The 13173-nt window shown below is 40.8% G+C and overlaps 1 protein-coding gene across 1 annotated transcript; it reads left to right on the forward strand.

Annotated features, from left to right (window-relative positions):
- The first annotated feature begins 1106 nt into the window (after nt 1-1106).
- Nucleotides 1107-8447, forward strand: LOC111654259 (C2 calcium-dependent domain-containing protein 4C). Its single transcript, XM_023405202.2, has 2 exons — nt 1107-1200; nt 2227-8447. Exon 2 carries the CDS (start codon nt 2283-2285, stop codon nt 3534-3536), a length of 1254 nt encoding a protein of 417 aa, XP_023260970.1. The 5' UTR covers nt 1107-1200; nt 2227-2282; the 3' UTR covers nt 3537-8447.
- Nucleotides 8448-13173: the final 4726 nt, after the last annotated feature.

Here is a 13173-nt window from a genome sequence, read left to right on the forward strand (position 1 = left end):
CATTTTCCATCCGACTGAGGCAGAGACAGAGCTGACACCTCTTCCAGGGCTGTTCACATGAAATATTTGTTAATCAGCTGTTTGTAAAGCTGTTGTTGCCACTGTCCCTCGCTGTCACCAGGTATCGACTCTCTCAGTAGCTCACATCTTTCAAAATTCCTCCCTGTCTAGTCAATGCAGCGCTGCTCTATGTGTCTGATCTCTGATAAAGCAGTAGTTTCACCCCTCTCTGTCCATGAGATACATGGCACTTGACTCAAAACCAAGCAATCTGGACAAACAAAGTGCTTTTTGTTCAGCAGATCAATGAAGTCAGTGGGGCTCTTCCTATTTTAGAAAAGACAAATGTATTTGTTGCCATAGCAAAGTTTCCAGGGTCAGTTTAAACCTGAAGATGGGCAGGCAGATAGAAAGAGAAGAAGGGGTAAAAAAAAATAAAAAAATAAAATTGCTTCTGTAAATTGAATTAGACCACACAGCACACAGGTGCATGTTCTCCACGCTGCATTGTCTGCTCAGCTGCATGTGCGTCTCCTGGTCAAATAGGCACAGTCTTATTAGATGTAATGGTTTACTGAAACACAAGATCTGTGCTGTGTGTGCTAGTGGAAAAAAACTAACAAAAGTGGCCTTGTGTACAGAGCTTGAGGTGAAGCAAGTAGGCAGTAAGTGTTTCATCTCTCTCTCATTTTAATCATGTTCATATGCTTGGATGAAAGTTTGATTTGAGTTTAAAGACAGAGAACAAACTGAGTTAGAGAGACTGTGATGCATTTATTCTTACACCCAGGTAATATGACAATACAATACTTGCAGCTGTGAGCACAACAATAACAGCACAAATACAAATATAATACAAATGTAAAACTCCAGATTTCTTCAGCATGGCGCAGCACTGGCTGTTAAATACTGGCACTTACTGCGCGGGATAACGCCACCTGTAAGATTCCTCCTCCTCTGAAATGTGACCAGTGTGTTTCTGTAACTGGTTCTGCTGGGAAACACGGAAACGCACAGTTTGATCTTATTGGTCAGCCGCAGCCGCGTGCCGTGTATAAAACGCACGACAGGAGCTCCGGAGCTGAGACCGTCTGAGGGCGCAGAGCAGCGTCACGGAGCGCACGAGTTTACCCGAGGAGAAAACACCTGTTACTGACGGAGCAAGTGGAGGGAGAGAAGCGTGTCGCTTTCTGTAGTGTTGTAAGTATATTATCGGTGGATTTCTGTAGATTGGAGCGGTGTGTTGGCACAGATTTCACGGCGACATTAAATTTGAGAGGTTTTGGAAAACGGACTGGTGCGTAAAAGGAGGCAACCTTCTTCTCGCACCTGCTGAAGTGAATTTTAGTTTTTCACTTTTATCGAATATTTTTCACTGCTTTAATTTTCGCTGCAAACTAAAAGTGCAGATGTTCTAAAGAAGCAGAAAAATTATCTAATGCTATACTATTAGTTATTTAAGTTGACAAGGGAATCAACTGTAAAATGATGTTTTTCTGACCCTGTATTTAACACCATTTACTTAAAACTGAAAGCAAGAATTAAATCACAGTTTAAAGAATAACATGCACATAATCAATTCTCAGTTATATCAAGAGAGGATGTAGTATACACGTTTAAATTAACACAATGTCGATTAATAGTAAAAATAAAGAATGCGACTTTAAATTTAGTCTTTTAAAATCTCGATAATCAAAAGAAAATAGTGAAGAAGCCCCTGGGTTGTTGTTAATCTACTCCTACCTTCACTCTAAATTTACTCCACCATTCAGTGAAGCCTCTCTGCAGTCTAAACACTATTATGGCTCCGTTTCATTTGTTGTAAATGTTGTAATGTTGGTTAGTTGAATTCTGGATGATTTTGTATCGTTTATCAGTTTAAAGACTTCACACTGCTGCCTGCTGAGACCTGTTGGTCCCCCTCTCCTAAGATGTATTGAGCCTAGTAAATTAACTGCAGTCAAAGAAAACCTTTTTACAGCTGTGGTATGTATCTTTTGTGAGAGCTTTTACTCCATAACGTCTGTTGCCAATAGCTCTGTAAAAAGCTCAGGTTCGCTATGCTCTGTAATATTTCTTGTTTATTCAGTTTTAAGCCTTTAAATGCCTGAGGTGTATTCATAGACTGTTTGCTCCTCAGAGCTACAACGCTGAGGTGTTATTTTTATCTCTCTGTTGCCTCCTCGGATCATTTACATCTCCACCCCTTTGTGTCATTAACCGCAGATACACCTGACTGCACTTAGTCCACTGGCCCGCACATCCCACTGTCTGGTGGGACCATGTGGGTTCTGGATAAGATCCGTGGTTCGGTGGAGACTGGCGTTCTGCGACAGGGAGAGAACGGAGACAAAAAAGGCGTTGCTCCAGCCTACAGCAACGTCCTCACCCCTGACAAGATCCCAGACTTTTTCATTCCTCCAAAGCTGGTCAGTTGCCCCCCAGAGCCTGAGATTCCTAATGTGAAGCCCAAAGAGGGGCTGCAGCCATCCACGTCAGAGCAAACTATCGGCAGTGGGAAGAAGATCAGCAGCCCAAGAAGTCCACGTCTGGTGGCCAAGATTGCAGGGGACACTAAGAACTTGTTGAGAGCAGCAAACCGGCACATCATACAGATAGAGAGTGCTGATGATGTTGTGGCTGGAGACACAAATGCAGACCCCCAGTCGCAGACAGCTATGTCCCTGCCTTACGTTCCCAAGACTCAGACATCTTATGGTTTTGCAACGTTGAAGGAAAGCCCCCACACTCGCCGAAAAGAGTCGCTGTTCCACTGCGAACTTACCAGTCCCATCACCTCCCCAAACACCCAGAGGAAGATCCCGGGGAAAAGCGAAGCAGGAAACCACCTGAATCCAGCTGACTTCAGCGCCTCTCACATGAATCCTTATCGATACTTCAGCGGTGGTGAAAGTGACACCTGCTCCTCGGCTGAGTCCTCTCCCTTCAGCTCTCCCCTGCTCTCCCGCTCAGCATCTCTGCTCAAGATCTTCACCCACGAGACGCAGGCAAAAGTCGTGAAAGCCAAGCGGACGTTCGCTCGCCACAGCTCCCTCTCCACCGATGAGTGCAGCTCGGCCGAGCCCAGCCCCAACATCCAGAGACGCCTCCACGTCCCCTCCCTCCACGGAGCTGGAGCGTCCGACCACGGCCTCCATCGAGAGCACACCATCAACCTGCACAAAGGTGGTACGGTGAGGATCAGCGCCAACTACGACTCAAGCACCTCCCGCCTGCTGATCCGCGTCCTGGCAGCAGAGAGTCTTTACGACAAGCACTTTGACATCAAGAGCATCAACTGCTGTGTGTCCGTCTACCTGAACCCGGGCAAGCTGCAGAAGCAAAGGAGCAACATCATCAAGAACAGCCGCAATCCAGTCTTCAACGAGGACTTCTTCTTTGACTCAATAAGCTCGGTTCAGGTGAAGAACCTGTCGGTGAAGTTCAAGGTGGTGAACAAAGGCACCAGCCTCAAGAGGGACACACTGCTGGGAGAGCGAGAGGTGCAGCTGACAAAGCTGCTCTCAGGCTTTTAAAGCCGCACGACCTGGAGGTCAAAGGGGGCAAAAACCAAGGATGCTGATTGAAGATTAAATTAGATGTTTGCACTGGTTTCTATACAACCTGCTCTTTTTATTTGGATAGATTAAACCACTGAACATAAATATAAAGGGAGAGGGAAAATTAAGGGTTTCTATCAAGAAACAGATTCCTAGAAAGAAGAGATGTTTTATTCTGAAATCTGAAAAAACACCAAGCTGAAGTAAATGAGTGTTTTGACATACATGGCTGGATTTATGGTGGTTGAGGTTTACCTCTTTCCTTCTCCCAATAATGAATGCTCATTAAACCAAGCTGGACTCGACAGCAACAGATGAATTTCACAGATGAAAGTTGTTTGTTCCGGACATGTCTCCCGGCCAACTTCCTCAGCCTGGTCTGGTTTAAAGGTTGGACGACAGTTGTGCATCAGCCTGTCTCGGTGTCCTTGCTTGCACTGTTTACATCATGTGCGGCATGGTTTTGTAATGTGACATGAATTCACAGCAGCACTGGACGGGATTCTACATGAGCTACACCCTGCGTCCAGCACAAAGATGCCTTTGTGAATCAGCACAAGCTTTGAAGTGGCACTACATCCTGATGTGCAAATGACCCTTTGATCCCAGTTGCCATGGCCCACCTTTTACAGGGGAGGGGGTGAGGACAAACAGAGCAGTCACGATAATCACATTTACATACACATCAAAAATATAATTATAATGTGATTGATAATTGCAAGTATGACTTAAGCCTACGATTGCCATAATCTGATACTGTTGTTGTACTTATGCTCTTATTGAAAGAGAGTGAGGTCAATTCACATACATGCACTGCAAAAAGGTTTTGTTTCTAGATTAAAGGTGCCCTGTTGAGTTTTCTCATAAACAAACAAAAGTTATGTTTTCACCAAAACACACTGTGTGTATCCGTGAGGTCTCACAAATGTGTTGAAATCATTCGCTTCCTCATGACACAACAAAAACATTTGCTCCGTAGCCCTACCAGTGGTCAAAAACTCCACAGGGTACCTTTAAACTGTGTTTTTGTTAAAAAAGTCTTTTAGAAAATCTGTGTATGCAGAAGGAATATTTGAGCCTGTTTTCAAAACAAATCCACTTATTTTAGGCAGTAAAAGAAAAATCAAGTTTAATTTTTCTGATTCTAGTGTGACATTTAAATACTCATTTCTAGATCAGTCTTGGAAACAGGTTAAATAGTCCTGCTGCACCTGCACATTTCTTTGCTTACATAAAGAGATAGAAATAATTTATTAAGGTAAGATTTTATGCAGTGCGGGGTACATGGATTTTAATGTCTTTGACAGCCACTAGTTATGTCTTTAACTGCATGAAACCCAGCTGAGTTAATAAATGTAGAGGAAGGAGGAGAACATTTTTGCAGAGTATATGAAAAAGTTCCTTCATATATTTTACACGTATATTTATTTGGTTGATGAAATCTATTCAGCCATATGTGGACTTTACAGCTGCAGCCTGTCACACATGCCTCATTCAGTGTCTGCACTTTGATTAAATCTTGTGCAACTAGGCAACAGGTTCTCACCAAATAGGTGTGCCAACATTTTCACTCTGAATTCAGGCCAGTTGACATCACCCCAGTGTTGCTCAACACCAAGAATACAGGATCAGAGGGGAATTCAATTTTGCAGTCGGCCACGCAGCCACATGAAAGATCATTGGGACATTTAAAATTTCTTTCCACTCTGGTTCGCTGACGTCCCTCAGGATGACTTGCTCCCTCAATTCTTAAAAGATAACTTGAAAATATCCAGTCACTATGCTTCAGTTGAACATGTCAAATTCTCTCCAACATTTCATTTTGCTGTGTCATTTTTAATGGAAGTAAGTCTGTGGCCGTGATAAAGAGCTTTCACAGCTTTCACAGCTTTTTGGTTAATCCTGATGGACGAACAAGTAACAAGGTTATTAAAAGTGACACTTTCTACTTGTGTCATAAAATTAAATACATCAGTCATGTAAACAGAATTTAACACTCAGTTTATGCAAACAGGCTGTTGCCTTGGTCACAGTATTGACAGTGGACAAATACCGTACTTGTGCGCATGTAAATGTATTAAATGTCTCATATGAGAAGAATAGAGCACTGTAGTCAAAGTTCAGAGTACCAGTTGCATCGCATGAATATGTCAATAACACACTGGTGTTTGCATGACATGCTCAAAGCTTAATGAAACCCTAAAGCCTTACTATATGCATGTGTGTGTGCGTGTGTGTGTGTGAGTGTGTGAGAGAGAGAGAGAGAGAGAGTGATCAAGAACAAGTGTGTGTTTTGACTAGCATGATATTTCGTCCAAACTTGTTCATTTTCTATGTAGTATTTTGTAAAATGCTTTCAAATGATTGAAATGACTGTAAACGTGTTGGATTTGTACTCGATATAACTACATATGTACTAGTTTCTACTATTGTCAGTGAAGTGCCAATTATGCACCAGCGAGTGATGAGAGGCATTTTAATTATGTCTGTTTCAACTCTAATGAAGCCCAGAGGACCAAGCAGAGATGTCAAGGAAGAAATACGAAAAACAAGGCAACAAAGAAAATCAATATTATGCGCTTTGACATGAACAGCAGTCTTCTCCTCTCTCAATGTTCTCTGCTGTCCTTTTGAGGAATTAGAAGAAATTGCATATGATTGCAGCCTCGAGTGCTCGGCAGAGGAGAGTGACTACAGGGAGGAAAGAAGTCAGGGACATCTGAGTGATGCAAATTACTGAGGTTTTCTTACACACTGCCCCGAAGCTTCAGTTTAATTCTGGGAGGATTTTTCTCACCTGGTGTTTGTAGCTCACCTGTAGCACTGCTGTTGATATGCTCTATAATTAGACTTTATATACAGTGGCACTGCTTGTTGGCTTTGTGTGAAAGTCGGTGATCTGTTGTAATCCCTGCTGCATACTTGTGTGCAATCATACAGTGCCTGCTCATAGAGTTATTGTATTTTCTACTCAGACTTCCTGAATTGTACTCAGTCCTGTTGTCATCAAGCCTTCTCTGAGGTTTCTTCTAGCATGACTTCAGTAGTGTCAGTGGATTCTTATCGTGCAGTGGTGGGTCGCCTTGTGCTCAGATTCTAGATGAAGATTTGCTGCTGACACAAATGTTTATAATAATACACCTTAAATAGGGGTGACGTGTTCTGCAAATTGTCTGATGGAGTCCTATTTTTATAGCTAATTGCAGTGACTGTTTTCATGTAGCTTATCATTTAATAGAACTGAAATGCAGGGTGGAGAACAATAAACAGTTATCTGAACACCTCTGCCTGGACGGGCTGTGCTGTCACATCTGAGCAGAACAACCTAAAACATGAAGAAAAATCGTAGATGAAAGAAATGGTCAAAATAAAATGCCCCTCTGTTTTGTTTTTTGTTTTTTGTTTTTTACTCTTAATTACTCTTAACTTTCTTTGCCACATAATTCCTGTGTTTTTAAAACTCACAAAAATATCTGATAAGAGACCATCATGTTCCTGGTTTTATAAAACGGTAGAAATTTGAGACAAAAATGTAGCCTCTACATTTCAGAGAAATAAAGCAGCACAACGTTGCATTACTTTACTGGGGGTTTATTGAATTTAATGATTTGTGCATTTTTCATTGCTCTCGTGGTGACTTTGAGCTGAGCTGACGGCTCATTTCTGACAGAAATATTCCAGACAATGTTTAGATGTGATAAGATCTAATTAACCCACCTGAAAAAAAGACAATTTTTTTTCCTCATGCTGATTGTTTTTTACAATGTGAAAACACATAACATCCTAATATAAACAGTTTATGAGGTACAGTAAAATAAATTAGAGAGATGTATGATAAATGGAGAGATAAGTTTGAACAACCATATAGGTCCTAATGTTACCTAACCTCTACCTTTTGTCCTGTAATATGGGGGGTGGGGGTAGGTACACCTACATGTACCTGTAAAGCTGACTAATTACCACGTTGCATTGTGTTTGTTTAATCTGTACGCAAACTAAAGTGAAAAATACACAGTAAGTTGTGGTTTTGTATGGTGTAACTATTGGCGACAAGCGCAGGGTCTAAACGTATTTTCAAAAAGGCAAATTATTCTCCTAAAGGTTTTCTGACATCGCAACTGAAATGTTAGACAAGTGGAAACATTGTCTTGTTGGTGGTGCGAGATAAAATGTCCAGCAGAGTCATCAGGATTCATCCTCTGAGGATCATGAATATACGGACCAAACATGACAAAAGCTCATTCAATAATTGTCATAATCAAGATATTTCACTCTGGAACGAAGTGTTGAATCCCCTGACTAATGCCACTTATCACTGGTCATTTTGATTGCTAACCTTTATTTGATCCGCAGAGGAATTATCAGAATGAACCTTCCCATTATCCAGCCGGTTGTTGTGGTGAAAAATCAGTCCTTATAACCATGCACTCAATAGCTGTTTAATTGGGTACAGGGTGGAGAGGCTTGAATGATGACATTTAAAATGAGTATTGAAGAAAGCATCAGTGTGTGTGTGTGTGTGTGTGTGTGTGTGTGTGAGAGCGCTGGTCAGTTGGTCAGTATTGTATTGTTTTTTAAATATACTGTATATATGCAGAGGTGTCTCTCAAGTCTTCCTGTCTTGACAGCTTCTCTCTGAAAAACAAAACTGAAAAGTGCCGGTCCGTTACTTGACGATGAAATCTTTCATTTCTCTCTAGACTTAGTTAAACAATGGAGGTGGATTTCTATGTGCTGTTGCTGTTCTTGTGTTTCTGGCCTGTGCAGGTAGATACTTTTATACTGTCGTGCTACAACCACTGACAGTGGTTACTTGTGGTTACTTATTGTGTAATATATAATGGGTGTGAAATACTTTAATTAAAGGAGAACTTCCACAGCATCTCAGCTCGTGTCATTATTGATTTGCAATTAATCAGTGCACTTATTACTTTTTTCTAGGTCTCTGATGATATTTGTGCCAATTAACTTGAATCATCATTAATATTGCATGTCCACTGGTGGTGTACACAGACTTAGGGGGTCAGAACTGAAGGTCTGGGCTGATTACAAGTAGAGCCAGACTGATATAAAATCTGATATATTGGTACATATTGGTTTTTTTTTGTTTGTTTTTGTTAGTTTTTTTTTAAAATAACATTGATATCCAGTAGGAAAAAAAACGACCCTTTTTTTTCCTTCTATTGACTATTTGAAAAATGCATTGTCACAAATATATGACAAGGATGTTTTTTATTAACTCATAAAATATTATTTGAGATACATGGCCTGTCAACATTTTTGGTAAGGATCCCTCATATTTAGATTTCAAAGACTTTTGATAAAAAATAATGTTTTCCAGTTGGACCAAAAATGTTTGTAACAGCAAAAACAAGACAAAATCTGTAAAAGACATAATAAATATGCAAAAACAGTATGTATTAAACTAAAATTAAGAAAACTGTGGGTCAAATGTTGATGCAGTTTTACTACTGGTGTGTTTCTTTGTACATGAATATTATTTTTCTCTGTAAAAATAATATATAAGTAATTATTGGTAAAAAATATCAGCTTTATTGTTTAAATCATTTTGGGTCCCTACTCTGCACATACCTGCAACACTTGGTTCAGCTCCTTTTCTCACATTTTCCACGTTTTCACCAGAAACTGTATAATAATGTATAAATGTCACAAACATTATCTTTAAAAGGGCACTTCCACAGAAATTATAGGATAGTCTGAGAGAGATCATTTTTAAAAACGCTTAGCTTTTAAAAGTTTTGTAGTGGTATGTACAGCACAGAGCTGCTGAAATGAATCTTGTATAATCCAATCAAAAATAAGAAGTATGAAATAAAATCTGTATTGAATATGAAACAAATGACAAAACTAATTCATTTATCATAATAAGTTCCATGTTTTTTTTTGATTTTGAAGAAACTAAAGAACCAAACACAGTACGATAGTGCCTCTGTTTAGTCTCTGTCTACTGGTGTTCAGTTTTGTTTTTTGAATGGGAAACTGGCGTTCAGTGTCTGCTCAAAGATAGTCTTATTGGCAATTTGATATCGACTTTTAGATTACTGCACCATGCTATAAGACCAAAGGTTAACACAGCTCAAAAAACATTCAGTCTTCTTAACAAATACAGTTTCTGATTATTAATTTTTTACATGCTTTTTACTGTTTTATGTATTGAAACACAAGTTCTTAACAATAATTGTTCTGGTGCCTGTAACTTGCACAAAACCTTCTTGTGGGTGAGAGGTTGAAAGGTGTGGCACTCAAAGCTCGCCTATGACTTTGAGTAAATTTTCAACATTTTCACCACCACCGCTTTTCCCCTCCTTCCCTCATCTCTGGCTGCTCTGCCTCTGTCCTTTCTGTCTTTATAATTATTTTATTCACCACAGTAATGTGACACTTCACTCTTGCTCCCTTGGACTAACCCCTAGTCTCATTAATGATGTCCTCCCACATAAAATCCCATATCCAACAGAGTTTTCAGGCCTCCTCTCCTTCTCAACCCATGTCCCCTTGTATCCCCTGAATTAACAGCATGCAGAAACAGCAACATTAAACACCTCAACTCTGCCTTGCTGTCTTTAATTGGCAGGGTAATACTGCAGCATCACCATTAGTCTCAGGGAGGAGTCAGCCTTGGAGTCGCCAGTTTGGAGAGGAAGTGTGTGGGAGGGCACAAGAGCTGATACACACCAGGGAAACACCTCTAATAACCGCTGCCAATGTCACATTACTGTTCCACTCATATACAGTCTATGGTTCTACTGCATATTTATTTATGAAACTTAAAAGCTGCAGTAATCAATATTATGTTAACAATAACTAAAATGTATGATGTAAAATCGATTGCTTATATTGATGAACCCACAAAGATTTATCTATCAAATCTACAGTTCTCTTCAGCTCAACAGAAAGTTTTAGTGACTTTGAGCTCATGTTGTCTTAAAGACCCCAAATTCTTAAGCTTTGATTCACTCTCACTGCTTTTATCAATACTGTGTCCAGCTGGAGCAAACAAGCAAAGATATTTCAGGAGTTGGTGGAGAACAAAACACAGCTTAAAGAAGATTAAATATTGGACTTAATTTATAAGGTGGTCACAGCCACGATAACAAATAAATGCAAAAATAGTAGTAGCTGAAAAGGAGGAAGAAAGAAAAAAGAAAGAAAGAAAGAAAGAAAGAAAGAAAGAAAGAAAGAAAGAAAGAGTAATTGGTTTGAATCAAAACTAGATGTAAGCCTTTATAGATCTTTTATCACAGTGCTGTGACAGAAACATAACTGGAATAGGGAGAAAGTTTCATCTTAGTTGTAATAAACTGAAATTACATTTAGTTTATTGGTCACCATCAGTTATTGTGTATCTAAACTACTGTCCTGTCAATCTCAACCACACTGAAAGTGCTTTATTGGAATATACCTGGTATAATTGGAATAACTTGGTGGAAACTGTTAAAGTGTACAAAAAGTAGCCCAAATTATCACAACCTGCCCAGCACAATTTTACCCCCCCAATAAAATAAAAGTCGGCCATTTGGGCGGAAAACCGCCCGATCTGGCAACGCAAGTAGTTGCGCAGTGTGCGCGGGGAAGTGTGAGGGACAGATCACCGATGTGTTGCATTAGCCTGGCGAGTTAACGCTCAGTAATGGATGAGTGAACCAAAAAACCTGTAAAAATGGAATTACTTAAAGTCCTCAATGATTGGGGACCATTTTCATCACACTGTGGAAACTTTATGACCCTGCTGTGACAAGAGATAAAAACCTGCAGCCCTCCTCCACAGCTCCTAGCATCGGGATCAAGCCCGTTATGGATTCTTCGGTACAAGTTCATCTGAGACTGACTGAGTTTACCGCTTCCTCTGGTCTACACTGGGAAAAGGCAAAGTTGATCCACCAACCGGTAAGGCAGATAATTTATTATTTGGAGTCGCTATGGTGTTACGTGCTGGTAGTTGATAGCAATGTGTGTTGTCGCTAAACCACTAGGTTGAAGTTAGTTTCAGATTCGTAGCTTATTTTCATAGACTGTAAATAAAAATGGACGTAGTCTCCGTGACGTCACCCATAGGTTTCTGAAGAGCCGTTTGAAGCTCAGAGTGGGTCGTTCCGTCGACGCCATCTTGCCAGTACCTGACTCCGCCGAACGCCCGGTTGATACAAAAATGGGCAGAGAGAAGGGGCGCGTGTAAAGCAGAGCATACGCTCATCCGCCTGTCACTCAAAACGGCACGCCCTCAATTCTCCATAACTTTAAGCCTAAGTAAAATGTAAACAGGTGAGTTATATAAAAATTCACCCCCCTGCACAGTTGTCATGAAGGAGCTTTTTAAATATTGAGACCAAAACCATTTTTGTACAAGGCTGTAAACATGTTTATTTCTTTTGTAAAGATAGGCATTTTAACATTGGAGTCTATGGGGATTGACTCGCTTTCGGAGCCAGTCGAAGAAGTTCAGTTTTTGGTGTTGGCTTAATTTTTCAGCCTCAGAGGTTATGCATGACAAAAACTGCTACAAATATGTAACACAACATAAGTAGCTAATTTAGGCTTTATTTGATATGACTGCAAGGTTAGCATTAGAGCTAACATCTTGGAACAATGCCAGTTTGGAAGTCAGAATAATAATTACAGTGGCAATGAAGCTGAAGCTCATATTCAGGTTGGAAAGTGGGCAGCGTGTCCTGGTGCCCACAGGTCTGATCCTGTGAGACAGAAACATGCCTGAAACCCTATACTCTGACCTCACTGATGAATACATTCAGCTTTTGAATTTCATGTGGTCGAATGAGGTGATAATCTTCAAATCAGTCAGCTCAATAGATCCACAGGAGCCACAGCACAACATCCACATACTCAGTCATGACAGCTAAGGTAGATGTGGCTGATGGTTTGTCAGAAATGTGAGCACTTTTTTGTCCTCTACTCCACCACCTCATTCAGTAATTGAGTTAACTCAAACAACTTTGCCTGCTATAATTTAACATTTCCACTATTTATTATTCAGGATCCCACAAAAGCAACAGGCTTATACTGATCTTCTACCTCTCTGCTCATCCTTGCCATCCCTAATTCATCACACACACACACGCATGCACACTCACACACACACACACACACACACGCACACACATGGACGCGCATGCGTGCGCACAAGTACTATTAGGTTTCCTGTGCCAGCTGCACATGAGATGGTGCTACTGCCCTGTTCACTGTGGCCGCAAGAAAATGTTTTCCAATATCCCTCATCTGCCATTGTTCATTTCCATCTTGTGCCGGATGTCTCTCCCAGCTTGTAAATTGATTTATAATGCTGTCTTCTCGCGAGTAGGGTGGAGGATGGGGGAAACACAGTAGAGGCTCGGGTCTGGGAATGGGCGCAGGGACTGGGCGTAATGTGGCGGCTGCAATGTAAACCTATATTCTGGAGGGCAAATTTGATTGGGGCAATTTTCATCCCTGGCTTCCTTGACTTCAGGGAGGAAAGGTTTAGGGCTGTTATTGGCTTTGGGATCACTATGGCAACCACAGAGCAGAGTGCTCTCCGAGTGAAGGAATGAGATGTGTGCCAGGTGTGTGTGTGTGTGTGTGTGTGTGTGTGTGTGTG

Source organism: Seriola lalandi, unplaced genomic scaffold (assembly GCF_002814215.2).
Source record: "Seriola lalandi dorsalis isolate HSWRI2012SDOR001 ecotype SW California unplaced genomic scaffold, Sedor1 jcf7180002054267, whole genome shotgun sequence".
Classification (NCBI taxonomy): Eukaryota; Metazoa; Chordata; class Actinopteri; order Carangiformes; family Carangidae; genus Seriola; species Seriola lalandi.

Bases quoted from the DNA above. Each gene is read 5' to 3' on its own strand.
- LOC111654259 (XM_023405202.2), top strand. From the start codon at position 2,283: ATGTGGGTTCTGGATAAGATCCGTGGTTCGGTGGAGACTGGCGTTCTG.